This window comes from Giraffa tippelskirchi, chromosome 4, assembly GCF_054371585.1.
Source record: "Giraffa tippelskirchi isolate mGirTip1 chromosome 4, T2T-mGirTip1v1.2.pri, whole genome shotgun sequence".
Classification (NCBI taxonomy): Eukaryota; Metazoa; Chordata; class Mammalia; order Artiodactyla; family Giraffidae; genus Giraffa; species Giraffa tippelskirchi.
In genome coordinates this window covers 88,669,356-88,690,835 of record NC_137278.1, presented here as the reverse complement: position 1 = coordinate 88,690,835, position 21,480 = coordinate 88,669,356, and the positions used below count along the sequence as shown (strand labels likewise).

The 21,480-nt window shown below is 49.5% G+C and overlaps 1 protein-coding gene across 50 annotated transcripts in view; it reads right to left on the bottom strand.

Moving 5' to 3' along the window:
- Positions 1 to 10,560: 10,560 nt before the first annotated feature.
- DYSF (dysferlin) overlaps positions 10,561 to 21,480 on the bottom strand; it is a 226,425-nt gene continuing 215,505 nt past the window's right edge. For all 50 annotated transcript variants that reach the window (XM_081590434.1, XM_081590440.1, XM_081590435.1 and 47 more), the window contains 4 exons: positions 17,695 to 17,873; positions 15,972 to 16,081; positions 14,407 to 14,554; positions 10,561 to 10,829 (listed from right to left, as the gene is read on the bottom strand). In XM_081590434.1, the coding sequence (XP_081446560.1) occupies positions 10,791 to 10,829; positions 14,407 to 14,554; positions 15,972 to 16,081; positions 17,695 to 17,873 (476 nt within the window). In that variant the 3' untranslated portion in view covers positions 10,561 to 10,790. The remainder of the gene's footprint in view (positions 10,830 to 14,406; positions 14,555 to 15,971; positions 16,082 to 17,694; positions 17,874 to 21,480) is intronic.

The following is a 21,480-nucleotide window of genomic DNA, read 5'->3' as shown; positions in this document are numbered from 1 at the left end:
AGGGGGAACTACCTAAAAGTCCATCAATAGAGGCCTGGTTAAATAAACCCTGGCTTATCCAAATGATAGACTGTAATGGAGCCATAAAGCTGTGTGGTTGAGGCACACTCAGTGATGCGGATGGATAGTCACAGTATGGTGGTTGCAAACCACTATAAACAGTGAGGTCATATTTTTAAAAATTACTAACATATATTTTATACTCATATGGAAAATTCTAGAGATACCCAAGTGCCAACAGTGGTTCTTTCTGGGTAATGGGATTAGTTAGTGGCTCCTTTATACTCTTCCTTTTGCTAGCTGTTTTCTCAGATTTCTATAATGAACATATATTACTTTTGTAATAAGACAAAAACCAATAAAAGCTATTTTTAACAATAAAATAAATAGTCACCCTTGCCCATCTGGAAGTAGCATGTTGCCTGAATTGGCGGCAGGGGTTAGAGTGGGCAGTGAGGAGTGTGAATGCTGGAAGCACTTCCCCAAGCTGCCAACCATGGGGAAGAAGCCAGCCGGGGGTCTGTGTCACAGCGGGCCCAGAGTGGCTGAGGCACCCTCGTCAGACCACATGGAGCAACAGGGATGAACCCTGATAACAATGCTGAGACCAGGATTTCCAGATGAGGCGTGGGGGTGTGGCGACTAACTCCCAGGCAGTGACCAGTGTGAGGCGGCCCGCAAGCCAAGCTCAGCCCTGCCTCAGGGCCTTTGCACTTGTGCTGCCCTGGGCCTGGAGTGCTCTCACCCTAGTTTTGCCTGCTTGCTCTTTCAGGTCAGCCAGTGTCGCATTTCCAGAGGGCTTTGCCTCAAACCTGTTTGAAAAAGAACCCACTGTTATTTCTATCTCTCCCTCTGTTTTATTTTTCCTCCAGCATTCATTCATTACTGCCTGAAATGATTTTTTCGTCTGGCTCCCTGACAGAGAGCTTTTACAAGGGTAAGAATTCTGTGCTTAGAGCAGAGCCTGGGCACGACAGGTGCTCAAAAAAAACACTTGCTGAGTAAATGAAAAACAGAAAACGTCACCATATCTGAGCCAGCTTCACACAAAGTCACCTCCACCTGCCTGCTGCCTCCCACACCTCCCACACCGGGTGGGGGCTCTGGGTCTGGTCAGGACATCACCAGTTGTGAAGACTGGGAGGTGTCTGGGCCTGGGGGTGGGGCGCAGAGAGCAAGGACTCTGAATCACTATGGCTGGGCATACCCTCCCTTAACAAATGTGTGACCTCGCTGAGTCTCATTTTTCTTGTCTCTAGTATGGGGCTCCAAAGAGCTACTTGTCACAGGTGTGGGTTAAAGGTGACGATGTATCTAGCACAGTGCTTCAGTAGCCAAGGGCTCCTCTTGGACCAACCTCTGACTTCATCCTCAACCCTGGACTGAGGCTGGAAAGACCTGGGTCTTCCTAGGAGGCCCCTGCTCCCCTACTTTGATGGGAGTAAGAAAGGAGAGGGGCAGGTGCCTCTCTGACCTGGCAGGATGGGGTCCCAGGCATCTGAGGCAGCCTGACTGACTGGATACAGTGGGAGCTTCCTTGCTCTAAGACCCTTGGGGGAGGCAGGTACTGGGGCTCCTCCAGGGCTGGCCAGGAGCTCATAGAGCCAGAGTTCTCTCTCTCTCCTCTCTCTCTCCCTCACACACACACACACACACACACACACACAAAACATCCCTAGCTCCTACTCTCCTCCCTCCTATTCGCTGCGGTAGAGGTATTCCCTCCGGCCCATTTTTCTCATTCTTCTGGCAGCCTGAGCCTAACTGTGAAAATCCAGCTCTCCTTGGCCAGGCCTAGGTTATGTAAAAGGCCCCAGAGGCCCCAGGGAAGGGGCGGACAGAGCACCTACCTCCAGCCTGAGGCCCGCCCCTCCAAGCCTCTTCCTATGGGCCCCTTGGCTCCCCTTCAATCTCTCTGTTCAGGGTCACCAGAACCATTTTTCCCTCCCAGCCTCAAACTCCCCGACTGTCAACTCACCACCCGCCTGCCCCCCACCCCCATTCAAAATCCAATCTCTGACAACTCATCCATTCTCTTTTAAAACTAGCCTCACCTGACCTTCTTTGGGAATTCTTGTGGAATGCCCAACCCGCCCCCCCAACCCCTCTTCCCTGCAGTTCCCTTGAAGTAACTCAGTTCCCCTCCCTGCCTCTGGAAGAATGAGATGAGAAGGCAGCTGTCACAGAGGAACAAGCTTCAGTGAGAGAGGGGACACTCTGTCCTCAGCCTGGAGCAGATAGACATGCCCAAACCTCCCGCAGCCAAGGGAAGGGTATGACTGAGGAGAGACCGGTTGCAGTTTCCCTGAGTAGGACTTCTCAAGGGGCCTCAGACAGACACTCTCAGGCTGAGACCCCTATTATGTGTGTCTGAGGGAGGCGGGTCCAGCTCCAAGGGGAGACTGTCATTAGCAGAGCTCAGAAAGGGTGTACAAGCATTAAAGCAACTGTGCAGGGGCAGCATCACCCCACAAACAGACTGGCGCTGGAAGCCAAATCACCATCAGAAGTTTGCCTGCGAGGGTGAGGGGAAAAGTCAGGCTTTCATGGCCACAGGCCCCGATAGCCATGGCAGGTAGAAAGCCTTGCCAAGGGAGCCTCCAGCCAAGACTTTCTCCCCTGAACCAGTCAAGGTGAGTCTCCTGGTTCTCTCCCCGGGTGGGTGGATGCGTGTGCCACCTAGGTTGGCCAGGCCCTGGGAACAGTCGCCTCATGAGAGAGCCTTTGCCAGCCTGTGGTCTGACCCCACATGTGGTCATTTCCTTGCTCAGGTCTCAGAGGGAAGCTCTGCTTCCACCAGCTCCATGTTCTTGGCTGGTACCTGGCTGCTGCCCCAAAGCTCTGCCAGTGTGTGGTATCCAAGAGTGACTGCAACTCTTTCCTGGGTCCTGGACAGCAGGGGAGCGGGGTGCAGGAGGGGAGCAAGAGGGTCCCCTGGCCTGCCCCACTTTACAGGCTCAGCCACGTCCGTACTGGTCCCCTCATTTCAGTAGCTGGCAGAGAGTTATAATTGAATTTGCAGTCGGGCTGAGAATGAAAAAAGAAAACCCTTTACATGTCTGGGATTAATTTATCCCTGATGATGGCCACATTCACACGCTCTTTTCTGCTTAGGTTTCCAGAGTGTATTCTGGCCAAAAATGTGAAACACACATGCACACACACATGTGCGTGTGCACACACACACACACACACATACAGAAGCACGTGTGTCCTGCGACTATGACTGCATGTACGACCATGTCCCAGAGAGCACGGGGCTTCCTGGGTGGGTCCGAGTGTGACTGGCCGTGACCATCTGCCTGAAGGGGTCTCTATGGGGTGGGGTCTCTAAGGGGTCTCTCCCGTGTGCACTACTGCAGGGATCCCCATTCTGGTCATTGGTGGGGGACTGTGTTACCCAGCCCCTCTCAAGGTGGCAGGCAGAATAGCTGAGGTCACGCTGCTCTCCAGGAAAGGAAAGCCCAGACGTGGTGGCTGAGACAGCCGTGTGGTGGGTACTGCCCGGCTGGCAGGACAGCTGCACTTTCCCACATACAGAGAGCAGCAAGCCCTGTCCTTGCCAAGCGAAGAAATGGGGCCACTGTCACCCTCACAGTGGAGGAGTCCCCCAGAAAGGGGAGCCCCCATCTGCCCTGTCTTCTTCAGCCCTCCCCCTCATCCCAACGCCCCAGACAGCTCAGAGCTCCTCTTCAAAGGAAATGGAGCACTCACAATGTGTCAGGCAGTGTGCATCACCTCAGGAGAGGCCCCCAGAGGCCCCGGCAGTCTCCTGACTCTGCACTGGGAAGGGGTGACCAGGCTCCAGCCTGACTCTTGATGGAAACATGGAGAACCAGCCAGGCCAGGAGTGGCGCTCAGCTCCTCTGCCCGGGAGCTGAACCAACCTGGCGCTCTGCTCCACCCCACCCCAAACACACCCTGGGCAGCCCTGCAGAGTGAAGGGGCTCGGAGCCCGAGGTAACTGATGGAGCCTATGAGGAATTTCTGGGTTTCCACAGACAAGTGATGTGAGGCTTCCCTGACCAGATGTGGGGTGGCCAGACCAGGGAGGTTGCCCCTCTCTACCTCCTATATTCTGTGTCTAACCAAATAAGCTTGGGAGCCAGTGTGGAGGACGGAAAAGAGCCGGCTCTGAAGGAACGAGGGCAGCTGAGGCCATGCTCTGTCTAGCACGTGCAAGAAAGGCTCTGGTCTCTTTCTTGTCTCCACTGTACTTCCTGTGTGTCTCTCTGTCTCTGTCCCTCATCATGAATCTGTGTCTCTTTACATCTGACTCAACTGTTGTCTATCTTTCACACACGTGCATGCATGCCCACACACACAGACACATACGTACACCATGAAAAACCAAGAACAAAACAAAGGCAGAGAAACAGCATGAAGCCCACACTGGGCCAAGCCACAGGGCACTGAAACTGCAGCGAGACGTCCCCAGAGGACAGGATGGAACAGCAGCAAGCGGGCAAGGAGGGAGAGGGAGGCTCCCACTCTTCATGTGGGAATTTCAGCCACATTTAAGGGCCCGCCTGGCAGCAGACTCTGGCCCTTACCCTGTTCTCATCCAAGAGCAAAAAAAAAAATGTTTCCTGGGCTGTCCCCACGTCCCAGGCAGGGGATGCCCACCTGGTTCCCTGGAAATCCCCTAATCCTGCATTTATGAAACACGTGGAGAGAGGATTGAGACAAGTTTGCATTCCCTGGGGGCAGGGGCAATGGGGAGGGGGCTGCAGGCCAGGGCTGTGCTTACAGTTAGCTCTTCCTCTCTGTCCAAGCTCCCTGCCACCCCAGCCTGGACTGTCCACAGAGCCCTGGAAAAGGAACAGAAAATGATGCGTGTGTACATGCATGTGTGTGTGTGTACATGTGTGTGTATGTGTGTGTCCGTGCATGTGAGCAGAATATCTCTCTTCAAAACACCAGCAGAGAAAATAAAGGCAGGGAACTGAGTATTCTGCATTTAAAAGGCTTATGAAGTTTTACTGAACCATTTTTTTTAACAGATGAGAGTGATTCTCCACCTTGCAAAAAAATAGGTCTCAAATGCTGAAAGCTAACTGAATTTCAGAACATAAAAATCCAATTTGACATGGCTCCGAGGGCCTGCCTATTTAAAGAGAACATGCAATGAAACACTCAGTAAAGTCCCTTTAGTGAAGGAAGCAGACATCTCATTAAGGGCCAGGATGTGATTTCAGCCCTGGAGGCACAGGGTAGGGGTGGGAAGGGGACGGGGACAGTCAAGTGGGCCGGGTTTCAGTGGTAGATGGGCACCAGGACAGGTCACAGGAGACCCCCTAGAGGAAGGTGCCAAGCTGAAGCCTGAGCCACGGGCCAAAGCCAGACTTGTTCAGGATTCCATCTAGTAGGGCACAGGGAAAAGCAACAGGTAAGGCAGGAAAGACAGAAGGATTGTCCTCTGAGAAGCCTGGGCCAGCGTGGTTGACCTCCCTTGTGAGGATGGGGGCTGGGCGGAGGGGCCACAGCTGGGTCCAGGGTTGGCTACCCATGGACAGTGCACTGAGGCATGGGGAAGGAGAAGGCTGCTGGGGTGGCACCTAGGTTCCGATGACCAGTCTGCTAGGGGCCTGATCGTAAATGGAGGTGGCAGTACTGGGAAGGAAAGTAGCTTGATCCAGAGAGATTCAAGAGCCGGGAAATTTGTGGGAAATGCTGATGTTTTGGATAAAGGCTTAGGAGGAGGTAGGACTCAAGGATGCCTCCCACACAGTGAGCTCCAGTAACGGGGTCAACGGAGGGAACAACAGGGCAGAACCTGTTCTCATGGAGTGGAGGACAGAGATGTCAAGCGAGGGTGGTAGGCGGGGGTTGAGTTTGTGGTGCTTGTCAAGTCACTTTGCAGGAGATGCCCACTGGGTAAGCAGTTGGATAACATGGCTGCAGCACAGGGCAAAAATGGGGCTCAAGGTAGGGATTCCAGGGGTCGGTAGCCTGTAGAGAGCAATCAGAGCCATAGGAGTGAGTGAGGCCGCCGAGGTGGTGTGCAGAGTAAGGATGAGTGCCCAGGTAAGAGCTGGGGAACACTAGAGACTAACGGAGAAAGCAAGGCCAGAGAGGAAAGAGGAATATTGGGCAACTGTGATGCCATGGAAGCCAAAAACCGAAAGTGTATCAAGAAGCAGAGCACGTGCAGTGCTTCCAGCCGCTGTAGAGAGTTGGGAGGATAAGTGTCCACAGATTTAACAACAGGGTAGACAGGGCCCTGGTGTGAATTAGAAAAAGGTGCCCTTTCCTCAAGGTAGTTTACTTCTATCAGAAAACCGTAACACACTGATTTTATTAGAACAAAACACTTTACTGCCATCTGTGGGAAAATTGTTATAATAAATAATAAACTCATAATGTCTTAGATGTGGTGCCTGTACACGGCCGCCCTGGTTATTGGCAACTGCAGTAAAAACAGTCTTCAGGGGAGCAGAACGAAATCTATCAACAACGATGATTTGAGCTGTGGGTAGCACACTACCCAACCAAAGACGGCTTTAGCAATGAGGAATTTATGATCCCACATAACAAGACCTCTGAAAGTAGGGAAGTTCCAGAGTTGGTTCTCTCTTGACAGCTTCCTGGAGCATCAGGTTCTTGTTGTCCTGTGTGTCAACTTTCTTTCTCTGGCTTGTCCCCTCATTGTCACAAGATGGCAGCCATGGCTCCAGGCATTACCTTTTTTTCCATAACAAGATTAAAAGACAAAAGATGAAGGTTTGCCTCCTTGTGTGTTCTTTCTTATTGGGGATAAAACTTTTTTAGAAACTTTTCTTCTAGCACCTTTCCCTTAGTAATCACCACCACCTTCCTCTCACCTCATTGGCCATATGTGAGTCACAAACCTCTTCCCAAACAAATCATCAACAAGGATAGTTACTATGATTGACTTGATTGAATACGACTCCTTCCCTGAGGACTGAGGCTGGGCTCCTTTCTCAGCACAAGGACACAGGGGCAAAGAGAGAGAATGACTGTTGCAGAAGGAGACCCACTGTCTCCGCCACAGGAATAAAGTCAGATAACAGTGGGTGGAGTGAATGCAAGGTAGGGACATGGAGATAGAAAATGTAGATGATACTTTCTAGAACTTTGTGAAGGGAGAAGAGACTGACCAGCAGGGAGACATGGAGGGCAGGAAGAGTATTTTTATGGCACCCCAAAGATGTCTGAAATTTCTTGTCCAAAATGGACTTCATGAATGGTCCCACCACTCATGAAACCAGGCAAGTGGGACTGCCCACTGCCCCCCACCCCTCACCTCAGCCCTCATCAGCCAATTCCCCAGGCCCATTTGTTCTCACTGCTCAGGATCTCTGCAGTCCACAATCTTTATGCCAGAGTTTCCAACAGCAGCGCCATCAGCACCTTGGACTGGATAATTTGGGAAAAGAGGGTGTGTCCTGTGATCTGAGGGATGTTTAGTAGCTCCTGGATGCCAGTAGCGTGCTTACCTATTTATGTGCAGTCATGACGATCAAAACCATCTTCCAGGAGTTTCCCTGGTGGTCTGGTAGTTAAGAATCCGCCTGCCAGTGCAGGGGACATGGGTTCAATCCCCGGTCCAGGAACTAAGACCCCACATGTCATGGGACAACTAAGACTGTGCACTGCAACTACTGAAGCCTGCGTGCCTTAGAGCCCAAACTCTACAAACCTCAATGAGAAGCCCGCACATGGCAACTAGAGAATAGCTCTCACTTGCCTCAACTAGAGAGAGCTCATGTGTATAAACAAAGACCCAGTGCAGCCAAAAATTAATTAATTAATTAATAAAAAAAATTTTTTTAAAAACTGTCTCCAGATACTGTCAAATGTGCCCAAGGGGGCAAAAATTAGCCCTGGCTGAGAACAACGGCTCTGGGCCCTATGGAGACTCTTACAGACCTTTAAACCATTTCTCGTCATGGTTAGTCTTTGCTCTCTCTGCTGTCTTTTCCACACCCAGCCCTTGACCTTGTCATCCTTTACCTATCCGTTTGCTTACCCCCACCCTTTACTCAATTGTCAGCTCTGGAACCATGTTTATCCTGCTCAGCATTATACCTTTAAAGCCTAGCACCTTGACTGGTACACAGATGGCTCTGTGTGTGTGTGTGCATGTATGTATGTATGTACATCTTGAATGAGTGAGTGAATGAATGAATGACTCCTGCCCTGCCTTTCAGACCTTTCCCAATTGGTTCCTGGACTAATGGACCAGCCTTCTAGAATGGCCTCTATAGTTGGCCACACAGCATCCTGAGCATTTGTTCTCCACCACGTGTGATCATAGACCTTGTTGAGAATTGAGTGAGACCACCGGGCCCTCACCCTGTCAAAGGCCATAGGCTTACACAACTTGAAGTTCCATCACGTGCTCCCAGAAGACTCCTGTCTCCCAAGACAAGCACTAAGAAGCCACAACTCTGATCAAGGCCAGTCCAGCTTGAATTCTTTCCATGCCTCTTCCTCACCTCCAGAATGAAGTTTTAACTCCTCAGCTGAAGACACAGGCCCTTCAACACTCAGCCTCACCTGAAAGGATCTGGGCTCTTGGACGGCCAGAGTCTTGGTCTCTATCTCCACTGCTCAGCACAGCTTTCCAGTCTTAGCCACTAGAGGCAGTTCAACGCTCCACTCAGATGACATTCTTTCCCTGCCCTAGGGTGTCCCATCTCTGATATGCTCCTAAGAGTAAAAATAACCGTGGTTTCCTGATCTACTTTTCCCCCAACACTGGGAACTATGGGAGGTCAGGAGTCATAACTAACTCACTGCTCTATCTTCCGAACCTGCTCTAGGGCTGCTGTGTAGACTCTCTCAATAAACATGTGCTGGACACGATGTCCCCTCACCATCTGTTCCTCATTCCCCCTGAATTTTGCTTGGTGGCCTATAGGGTTCCAGGGAGGAGCTTTAACCCCAGACTCCAAAGGAATAGAGTCAGCTTTAGACAGAAGCCAAATCTGACAAGGGCAGAGCAGAGAGAGAATGCAAAGTCTTGGTGACCTAACTGAGGAGCTGGATCAGCCCTTGCCTGAAGACAATCCTTCTGAAAGTTTCATTTCTGTAAAGCCATTATAGTCCTTTTACTAGTTTAAGTAATGGTTTCTATTATCTGCAACTCAAAGCCACAAGAAAAAGCAAATGAATAAAGGAAAAAATTTAATGAGTGGGCACAGTGTCCCCGCAAATTCATCTAACCCAGGTGACAGTCCCATGTATGCATATATTTCCTCCAGCCTTCTTGCACCTGTAAGAAAAAGATAACTTTCTTTCCAAGATAACACCCTCCCCTCCTTCTCCAGAAGCTGGTTCCATTAATTATCGCATTTTCTCTCTTGTATGTTTGATCTTTCCCTCCCTAGTGGCTTCCTCCTTTCTACCTTCAAACATTCTCAGGTCTCCCTAGACTCTAAAGCTTTCTCAGCACCTCCTGAAGCTGCAGGCCTACCTCTTCCTTTTACCTCCAGTCTTCTCCATGGAATCACTGATCCACCACCTCCATGGTGGATATTCACAGAAGGCTCATGACCCAGAAGAGATGGGTGACCCTGGTCCCTGCTGCCTGTTCTGTGCAAGGTATGGCCACATGGCTCCAGGGTTCAGGTGTCAGGGTCTCAGGACTGGCCACCCAGGTTCTCAGAGCCCACGGGGAGCTGGACTCTGAGGGCATCCTCCGTCAGAACCTCTCCTGAAGAGAGAACCACTCTGTGTTCAAGATGTAGCTCCCTCATCCAGGAGGGTTCAGGCCATCAGCCCTGTCCCAGTCACCCCTAGTCCCACCAACCAGGTGGGATGAGGCAGGACCTTTCTGGGTCCCAGCAGGCAGGGAAGAGCCAGAAGGGCTGGAAGGCTCACTCTGGGGCCTTGGGTCCTGGGCCACAGGAACAGCTCACAGCAGGATATAAGAGAAGCCTTCCTGGGCAACAGGCAAGGAGGCCACCAGGCTGAGCTCCAGAGTTCCAGCCCCTCAGGCAACAGAGGCAGAGGCCTCTATTTTGGAAACAATGTTTTCATACTCTTTGGTTTTTCTCTAAGTGTATTCTTGCTGCTCCTGCAGATGAAGCCTGATCCCCGCAAGAGATGTCAGACCAACGGCTAATGCGATGCTTGGATCACAAGAAAAGGGTGTGTTTGTCCAGCCCAGAGCAGGGTGAGGAAACAGGGAGAGAACCCCAAGGCATCCCAAGAGTACAAGAGACAAGGTCACAGCCAGGAATCCAGCAGCTACCCCTGCCTGGAGAGTTTCTGGGGCTCCATGTGCATAAGTGAAACCTCTTCCAGGCTGCCCACCCAAGCAGAGAGAAATGTGGGCGAGAAAGAGGAGATGCCAGAGGGAGGAGGGTGCAGGACAGGGGACAGAGTCCAGGAGCAGAACGTGCTGGGTCTCCAGGCAGGCCGACAACTAAGCCTCAAGGCCCAGGCCACCCCCACCTTTCTTGTCAAAAGATCCACAGCTCCAGTGGGACCATGGAGCAGAGATGGCACACCCTACATCCCCGACCACTCACACTCATCCCCTGGACGGTCACCCCACTCAGGAGCCACAGAGACACACACCAATGCTGCTTTGTGGTTCCAACTGTTTTATACTGAAATACACATGGGCTGATCCCAAATGGTTCGGTTCAGGGGAGAAAGAAATGATGATAACGGGTGATCCCAGGGCTCGACATCGCCAACACGTGGTGTGTGTGCCAGTCCATCTGCCTACCCCGGCAGGAAGGTCAGGCTTGAACATCTGGAGGAGCTCTACCGAGCAGGGCAGAGGAGGAAGCCAGTCCTGGGCCCAAGAGTCCTCAGCTGAAGGGCTTCACCAGCTTCATGGCAGCATAGTTCTGGAGAGAGGGAAGGAGGAGGCAGGGACAGGTGGTGACAGCTGCTGGGGAAAAGGAGCTGGGAAAGGACTCACCCACCTGCCTGCACCTCGCACTCACCACCCCCGACCACACTCCACATTCCACCCTCCCAGCCTCACTGTCACACCAGTCCACACTCTCCGGGGGGGCCACAGTGCCTGAGCTGCCCTGTCTTCTCCACCATCCATCAGGGCCCACTCCCAGCTTCTGCTCTGCCAAGAGGACTCTGCCCCAGCCAGGCCAGGCCTGGCCCCGTCCATCAGACAGGTGGCCCGAAGGCACGGCTGGGATTCTCCCCACCCTCCTCCCAACTCCCCACACACAGGAACCCCTGGCTCGTTGGCCACCATGCTCCTGCCCCAAAAGCAGAGAGAGAGGTGAGGGCAGGGGTGGTGTGCAAGGATGACCCACAACACAGGCCAGCCCTGGAGACGGGTCACCCCTGATTAAGCCCTGGCTGCTGCAGGACTGACAGGAATCTCCCCTCCCCACTCCTCCCCCCCAAAACCATGAAAACAAATACAACACGACACAGGGCTCCTAATTGGGACAGTATGTTCCCCAGCGCCGCCTGGGAAAGCCAGCTCTGGAAACAAAGCCGCTGCTCCTTCCCCGCCAGAGCGCCTCCTGCCTCCCCACGCTGGCCCTGCTCCCGGTGGCCTCTGGGAGAGAGCTGCCCTCCTGTCCCCCTCCCAGGGGAATTTCCAAGAGGGTGGGAGATTAGGTCAACGCGGGGGAAGAGGTGGCAGCCCTGGCCCTGGGCCCCTCTCCACCAAGGCCTCCGCCCCCAAAACTTGCAAGCTAGGCGAAGGGCATGGGTCTGGCACCCACCAGGTGACCAAGCCACTTGGACATGCCCAGCTGTGGCAAAGAACTGCAGGTGAGAGCATCAGCAGCCTCAAGTCCACGCTGCCTCTTTTGCCCCAAAGCCTTCGCCTGGGAGCCGAGCCCACATACCAGCCCTGGGAGAGAAGGCAGGGCTGGTATTTGAAGAGGACAGTTAGCAGAAGATCTCAAAAGAGACAGATGCTGCTGTTGGGGACCCGGGAGACAGGGAAGAAGCTCTGCCCAGGGCCTGCCCACGGGGTCTGGGACTATGGCTGCCCCTGAGATGAGAAAGGGTGGCAGGCTGGAAGTGACTGGAAATCTTCCTTCTGTCTCCCAGCCAGGCAACAGGGACCTCCTTCCCCCTTCCCCAGGTCCCTAAGGCCAGTCTGCTGCCCAAGCGCCTTGCACGGTGGGGCCCGGCTGTCCAGGAGCGGGCCCAGACATAGCCAGGAGATGGGCATGTTACTTGGGGCCCACCCCTGCCCTCCCCTTGGCTCTTTAGCAGAAGGCTGGCTTGACATGCAGCCCCCTCCCCACACAGCTCCCCTCCACACAGTGCTAGTCACAGCAGATCAGTGCTGACCCAGCCCAGCCCTGCCTCATGCCAATGGGGGTCCCAGCCAAGGTCACTCGGGGAGTCACTGGCAGAACCAAAAGCAGCTACCAGCTCACGACTCCACATGGAGCTCCATCCCACACAACAGTGATGCTCAAACCAGAATGTTCCTGAGGCAGATTCTCCCCAGCAAACATGCCGCTGGCCCGGGGCTCTGCAATTCTCCCTGGTGCTGCTGCAGCTTGCTTCTCAGACCACCTGCTCAGGAGCGTGGGGGTACACCAGCTCGCTTTGCCTGCACTCCCCAGCCCAGCCTCACCATGGAGTGTTAGGCTTCACCCTGTTCTCCCCGTGGTCCTGGCGTCACTGTGTCTCCTCGTGGACCGCCAGCTTACCAGAGCACTGGCCTCATCACCCTCTCCATCACCCGCACAACTCACCCTTGGTTCCCGGACACAAAGTCTTTGCCTGAACTGAATGGTGGCTGGGCGTAAACAACATGAGAGGAGGTGAGCTTGAGGAGACGACAGGCGAGGGGCACTGTGCCTCCCCAACCTGGCTACCTGGGCCTGCCCCAGGGCAGAGGCACGGAGGTGGAGTCCTGGGCCTGACCCCTGAGCCCAGGTCACTGCCAGGGCAGCTAAGCTCTAGGCACCACTTGCTCCTGCCCTTCCAGGGCCCAGTAGCTAACCCTGTATTAATAGTTATAATTTGTCTTCCTTCACTAAGAGGGCCCCCAAACCAAACAAGCCTGACCCCCATAACCTCACCCACCCCTGGGCCTCAGGCCTATCTGGCCAATGTAAGTCTTCTCGCTGAGCCTCAGAACAGTCTCAGCCTGCTCAGAGGGCCTGGCCCTCAGCCCAACCCATGGCCACCCCGGCTCTAGACCCTCCTTTGTGTCTCAGGGCCCAGAGGGTGCCAGGGCCTGGGTGTCCAAACCAGAGTTCCCCTCCGCTACTCCCACAGTTCGTGGTATCAGGGCCTGAGGGGACGCTCTGCCATTTTAACCGTCTTCCTCAGGAGGCTCTCTGCTGGTACCAGGCCTCGCCAGCTACACTGGGAGAGATGTGTGGGATCCCTCCTTCCCCTGGAGGACTCACAGAGCAAACAGCTCACAGGTGAGTAATTCCACTGCCCGCTGTGGGGACCGTGCTTGTGGCTGGCGGCCTGGTGCTGACCAGGGCTGTGGCCGGAACCCCGGCCTGGGAGCTGTACACAGATTGCCCTGCAGCCCTGAGCTGGTCCCCCCCCTCTGGGTATCTGTTTCTTTCCATTCAAGTCAGAGTGACATGGAGTTGATCACACCTTTCCTCTACTTGTACCTGGATTTGAAATTTTCATATTAAAAAGTCTTAAAAATTTAGAAGAGATTAAAACTCAGGTATCAGCCTAGGAACCTATGATCCCTTCAAGGTCTGAGGTTCTAGAGATGCTCAGGTGCTGCCGTGAGGACCCAGGAAGCCTGGGCAAGGGAGACAGCTCCAGATTCTCTTCCATTGGGAGGGGCCCGCGGAGCTGGCTCAGCAGCCCCAACTCGTGCGGCCCTGGTCACTCTCTGTCAGGCACTCAGCAGGGGAAAGGGGCCCAGAGTTCACTGTGCCGGTGAGAGGCTCCTGGCGCACCCACTCCTCACTCACACTCCACCCCATGCCACCCCACTACAGGAAGCAGGCACACTCTCAGGTCCTCAGGTGGACACTAAGACCCTCTCCAGGTCCTCAGCAGGTGCCATCCCCACAGACAGAGGGCCTTCCCCTCTTCTCTGCCATCCATACCTTCCCTTCCCTTCCTGACCAAGCTCCACACCCTTCTTCAAGAAGGTTCTCCTGCCCACGCCTGCCGAAGGGCCTCACCTTCTGCCCTTGATTACACAGCCCGTCAGGGGCTTGCTGAGCACACTGTGTCTCCCCATTAAGGGCAAGAACTCAGAACTCCCCAAGGGTCTCCTACCAGACTGGGGACCCCCGGAATAGGGCCTGTGTCTCCTTCCTCAGACCACAGACTCCCCAAGTACAGAGGCTGCCTCTCCATCAGACACCCAGTGCACTGGAGGACAATGACAGGCTCATCTGAGACCAGGAGCTGCTGGAGGTCAAGAGCTGTACCTCCCATGTCAGCCCAGGAGCTCCCCTGAGACAGGGTCTGTGCCTCCCCCTCAGGCTGGCTTACCGGGAAGGAGTAGACAAAGATGCCCAAGAAGAGCAGGAAGATGAAGAGAATGAAGAAGAGGATGATGGCACACCGGAACCGCCGCCACAGGATGAACTTCATAGTCTTGTACGGGGAGGTGAACCAGAGGAAGGAGGTGTCAGGCCGCCTGCAAGGGAGATCCCAGAGGTCAGCAGGGTACCCCCAACAGTGCTGCTCCCCCTGAGCCCTGCTCCCAAATCACCCTAGCCCTCCCCAGCCAGGCCCCCAGACCCATCCAGCCTCCAGCCCCCGGCCCCTGTCCCCAGACCCAGCCCTTTGCATCAGCATCCCCTTCTCCTCCCAGCCTTTGCTACAGCATGAGCCCGCCTGCACCCCTCTTCTCTTCTTGATGCCATCAAGCCCTGCACACGCTCAGGGACCCAGTTATCAGCCACCCTGTCCAGGTCACCTTCTCTGCCGCTCTCCCCTTCCTGACCCAAGACTTGCCACAGACTAGAGACCTGGGGACTGGACAGAGCTTCGAGGGGCTCCACTTTTGCTGAGCTATAGCCCATGAGCTCCAGATAAACTCAGCCATGGGCCTAGATGAATGTGGCTGGCCCATGGTCAGGGAAGGATGGCAGGAACTGAACCCAGAAAGATGATTGTCTCTCACAACCAAGAACCTCAGATCCTTCCCCTAGATCAACCTCACAGTTCAAAGAGCAAGTAGGTTTTGTGTCTCAGTAATGGCCATTCTGACATTCGCTTGCATGCCGCTGGCTCTCCTGGGTCTCCCTCATCTTTCCACCCAGATCCCAGCATCCTTGGGTAGGGATGCCTCTCGCTGCTCGGCCAGCCCATGGCAGTCAGGATAGTGCTATGACAAAGAGGGCTGTCTGTGCTAAGTGTGACTTGAGCTAAGCAGGCCATGGGAAAGGACCCAGCAAATGCAGCCCGATCACTCACATCCGATCACTCACACACACCCCTACCACCAACAGCCGTCTTTCAGGCTCCAATAACTGTCTTCAAGGCTTCTACATCCACTGGATTGGCTTATATCCCTTATCTGGGAGGTAGGGGAGGCAGACGCTAGGCCCCCATTTCACAGGTGGGAAAAATGAAAGACCTTTTGAAAGCTACATTGACACCACAAGAGAGCCACAGAAGCAGCTTGTTCAGGGGAAAGACCTCGGTCAGGCTCCAGAGCCAATCAGACCAGTTGTGAGAATTTCAGCTTCACCACTTTGGAATGACCTTATTTAATTTTGCTGCGATTGTTTTCTCATTTGTAAAATGAGGAAGCTAAGATGACCCAGCAGGGAAGGTTCCATGACACAGCATACACAAGCCATATGACAGCACGTTTGGCCTACAACCACCAGTTACTCAACAATGCTTGCTTCTGGAATGAACTGATGAGCCCAGCCTGTTCTGGAAGGATGTCTGTCACCTGCTCCCTAACAATGTGTACCCTGGGATGAGTCACACCCTTCTCTGGGCCTCGGGACCTCGGTGTGGCTATGCAGTAGGTGCCTCCTCTACTGTGGCTACACCTCCCAGTCCCCTTGGCCATCAGCGGTCAGGGGCTGGGCACCAACCTTGGGTCCTCGAGCTTGGGGTTCATGTTAGGTTCATCCCGGCCGTGGCCGGCTGGCCGCTCCTCATGCTCACTCTCTGTTACAATCTCCAGGGTCATCTCCAGCTTGCCCTGTGGGCACAAGGGGGATCTGATCAGGGACACAAAGGCTCTGCACCGTGGCTTGGAGAGGAGCCAGGCCAGGACAGATGTCAAAGTCACTTTATGATTTTTTTTGAAAAATGATACAGAGTGATCTGATCATAAAAGTACCTGTTCCTAGCAGAATATGTAGGAACTACAGACACATATAAAGAAAGGATACTGTCACTCATACTTTTGGTATGTAAAGACAAGCACTTCTAATATTTTATTCATCAGAGTTATTTTTCTCTGCAAGTATATGAAATACCATACTATGTATATATAGTCCTATAGCTTGTTTCTTTCACTTAAAATAATATATCTTATTATTATATAATTATATATTCTTTAAAGTTTGCTTTTAATGCTATAAAACATTCTATGCAATGGTTGACCATAATTTATTTGGTAAACTAGTTATTTTGGTTCATTTAAGTTGTTTCCAACTCTTTGTTGTTATAAAAAATGCTGCAACAAACACCCTAGAACCGTAAAGTTTTAATTTTATGAGGTTATTTCTTTAAGAAAGATTTTAGAAGTGGGATAAAAAATTGCAAAGGGAATAAATATTGTTAAGTTTCAGGTTATATATTACTAAATTGTTTCCCCAAACGTAAAATCATTAGCCTGCCAGGCAAAAGTAAATGAGGGGGGAGTCTCTCTGCATCCTCGCTAGCAATGAGCATTTCTGTTTTTAAAACATTCTACTATAATACATTAAAGATGTTTTCACATTTTAAAATATTCCTTTATGTAATTACTGCGGAAAATGAACTTTCTTAAGTTTTAATGGCCACTCTACTTCCTTGTGTATTATCTATGCATGCACTGCACTCATTTTTCTTTTGAGACATTAGTGTTTCTTATTAATTATTATAATTTATTACACAACATGGATATTTCATTTCAAGGGCCACTTGAGGGGTTGGCTGGCTGCCTGCGGTTTCCAGGTACAACTGACCCTTGAATCACATAGGTTTTAACCATGCAGATCTGCCTATACACATATTATTTCAATAAATATACAGTCGGCCCTCATTTGCAGGTTTCAATCCACAAATTCCACCAACCACGGAGGGCTAACTATGAGACTTGAGCATCCATGGATTTTGATGTCCATGGGGCTCCTGGAACCAACCCCCCGCGGATATTGAGGGACAATAATAAACTGTAATTTACTTCCCCTGCAGAGGCAGGACAATTCCTCATGGTCCCCAGTAACACCCCTGGACAGACCTCTGGGCAGAGGGAACAGTCCCTCAAGGACGGACCCTTGTAGGGTCCTGCTTAAATGGGAGCAGCGTGATGCCTGTCCTCTTCCAGAAGTCTAGCCAAAGGGGAACCCAGGACACAGATCACTGCGAAGGCCAAAGAGCAGAGTATAAATTAAACAGGATCCACAGAGATTAAGGCATCTCTGATTTAAATAGGCTTCGCTGGGATACAACCCTCAAGGAGGGAAAGGCTGGAAAGTGGCAAGGGAGAGGGACAGGTCTTGGAAAACAGACAGGGAGGGCAAGAGATGAGGAACACGCCTGTGCCTGCGATTTCTGTGGAGGAGTCCCTCCCATGTCTCCACCGGCCAGATGGAGCAGACTTACCGCCAGCATCTTCTTCTCACCCTCATCCGCCACACAGGGCCACCAGCCCTTCACTGTTTTCTGTTCAAAAAGAGACACGAACCGCTCTGGGTGGAGAGTGTCTTCCAGCTGGTCCATGGAGCACTTCTCAGCTGTCTTGGCAGGCTTGGGCATGCGGTTGAGGTCCAGCTGCAGAGAGCCTGTGGCAGAGAAGGGTGCTTTAGCCAGGCTTTCTCAGTCACTGCCAGCCTAGGGCCACCCTGTGGCTGGGCATGTTCAGCCTCCACAGCTTCTATCCATGGGCTTAACCCTGTGGCTCAAACTCCACTCTCCATCCATCACCTCTCATTCCATCTGTTCAGCTTCCCATCTATCTGCTCACACTTCCATATGCCCACTAGTCTGCCCTTATTGATTCGCCCTTAACAGAGCTTCCCAACTGCTCAATTATTCATCTTACTATACACAAATCCACTCCTTCACCCATTGTCTACAACCATCATTCATCAATTTTTAAGCTGTTTTTAGAGCAGTTATATATATATATATATGATAAAATACGTTATTTTAACCATTTTCAAATGTATACTTCAGTGGCGTTAATTATATTCACAACATGCTGCAACCACTCCTACTACCTATTTGTAAAACTTTTTCATCCCCTCAAACAGCAACTCTATACCCATTTAGTAATAACTCCCCCTTCCCCTCTCCTCAGCCCTGCTAACCTCTAATCGATTGGGTTATCTGAAAAGTTCATTTGGGTTTTCTTATAACATCTTACTTTCTGTCTCTATGAAAAATGTCTATTCTAGATAGTTCATATAAGTGGGATCATAAAAATTTTTCCTTTTGTATCTGGCTTATTTCACTTGGCATAATTAGTTGTCCAGATTCATCCATGTTGTAGCATGTATCAGTACTTCATTACTTCTTATGGTTGAATAATATTCCATGGTGTGTATATACCACATTTTGTTTGTCCATCCATCTACTGATGGACACTTGGGTTGTTTCCACCTTCTGATTCTTGTGAATAATGTTGCTGTAGACCCTTGCGTGCAAGTGTCAGTCCCAGTTTTTAGTCCTTTGGGGTATGTAACCAGGAGTAAAACTGCTAGGTCATATGTTTAGATTTTTGAGGAACTGCTCAACTTTCTTCCAAGCAGTTGCACCATTTTACATTCATGCCACCAATGTATGAGTGTTCCAATTTCTCCACATCCTCTCCAACACTTGTTTATTTCCCATTTTTGTTTTTGTTCTTGCTTTTATATAGGTACAAGTGTTATCTCATTGTAGTTCGTTCATCTGCCCACCTAGTTATCCACACAACTATCTTTCCATACTGCTTCATCTGCTCATCTATTTTATCCCTCTTCTCCCAGAATAGATCCATCTCTTGGGTTAAGCCACATGAAAATTCTGATATTCAATTATCTTTGATGTATTTCATGTAATTTCATGTGGTTTCACCTAATCCAATTCCAACAACATGATGAAATCAGTGGGATTGGAGCATAGGTTACTGAAGGGATTAAGTGAGAAAGATAAATCAAAAAAACATTTTCTGAGGCCAAATTAAAGAAATTTTTGAATACCACACAAAGGAGATTGGACTATTTTTCAGTCCAATAACTGTGGAATGCTCAGTTACTGCAAGTATTCAGTGACTGCATCTATTTTTCTAGTTTTTTTCTTTCCCTTCCTCCATTTATCCTTCCATGCAGCTATCTGCTTTGATTTAACTATCTATATCCCTCAATAGCTAACATTTGCTGAGCACTATACCCCCATTAATCAGGTTATTATTCCATCCAACAGTTGTTCAACTCTATATCAGCATTAATCTATGTACCTATCTACACATCTCTCCATCCCTCAACTACAGATGAATGTTTATTTCTCATTTTAAATATGGTCTCAAAAAAATATTAAGTAAAAATCAGGACATTAAATCATATAAATAGTTTAATATATTAAACATTACATTAAATCTATATATAATTTATATTAATATATGTTATATATTAAACTACATATAGGATATCTACATAAAACATGTAGCTACATAAACCATATATACTATATATAGTATGTATACTCTATATGTATATCTACATATATGTGTGTTAGTTGCTCAGTTGTGTCTGACTCTTTGCAACCCCATGGACTGTACCCACCAGGCCCCTCCGTCCATGGAATTCTCCAGGCAAGAATACTGGAGTGGGTTGCCATGCCCTTCTCCAGGGGATCTTCCTGATTCAGGTATTGAACCCAGGTCTCCTGCATTGCAGGCAGATTCTTTACCATCTGAAGCACCAAGGAAGCCCACATATATCATATATATCTACATATATACTATACACTATATATAGCATATATACATATATACACACATATATATCTACATAAGGTTTATATATATATATAACATATATATAGTATAGTGTATATCTAGTATATCTACATAAAGTAAACTATATATACACACATAGATAGTATAGCTACATAAATTTGTACATAAAGACTATAAGGAAACACATCGAAGGATTATTTCTTGATGGCAAAATTTCTAGATCTTAACTATTACTTTTAAAATAAAAGCAATAAATAATCAAAAGAAGTAAAATATGTAATTAGAAAATACATTATGAAGAGGGAAAAGGAAATGTCTTAATAATGCTATAAGCTGCTAAAAGAGTAGATCTTAAAATTTCTCTTCACAAGAAAAAAATTAACTATGCTGCTTATTGTGCTGATTCTTTCACAATAGATACAAACATCAAGTTAAAAGAAATCTGTGGAGTTTAAAAGTAGCAGTTTTAGTGGCTCTATTTTTAAAAACACAAAATGATCCTGTTTAATTTTATATTGAACACCATTTTTTCCTTCAATAGAATGCAGTTTTTGTTTGTCTTATTAAAATTGGTTTTCTATGTACATCCATGGCTGATTCATGTCTATGTATGGCAAAAACCACCACAATACTGTAAAGTAATTAGCCTCCAATTAAAATAAATTAATTAATTAAAAAATTAGAAAAATGAGAAAAAAAAAAAAAGGTTTTCTAAAGCCTCATCCCATAAAGGCAAGAATAATAGATGGATACTAAAAAAAATTTTAGCCTGCAAGCAAAAGAGGTTCTATAAAAAATTAAAAAGCAATTGAAAATGGTAAAATTATTTGTAATGTGTCCTTACTATATGAAAAGCTCTGAAAATCAATAATAAAAGAGGAACATCCCAAAACCATGAAAAAAAAATAACAACAACAATATAGATAATAAACATGTTTTTAAAGTTCTACCTTACAAATAAAGAAGAAATGCAAAGAAAGATAAAAATGAGGTGTCCTATTGGCAATTTTTTTTAAAAAAAGATAACATTTGTAGCAAAAGTTTAAGGAAAATAGTGTCCTTGGGCAAATAGAGAACAGATGATAATATAAAAATGTAAAATCTATCTAGAGGGCAATTGAACAAAACATTTCAAAAACCACTCAAGACTAAAAATCTGCTTCTTAAAATTTAGGGAAGATATGCATAAATGGTCCAAAGAAGTAAGCCTAGGCTGTCACTCACATAAGAAAGCCTAGAAATGAGCTGAGACTGCACCGAGGCGGGATTAGTGAGACAGGAGAGGCTCCATCTGTGTACCCGGGTCATCGGGTGGACATTAAGTACCATGATGCAGATGCAAATGGAGATGGATAACTCCTGACAGTAGGAACATTCTTAATGTATTGTTTCCCACAAAATCAAGATCTAAAATAGTATGTGCAACATAAACTTATTTTGCTATCTCT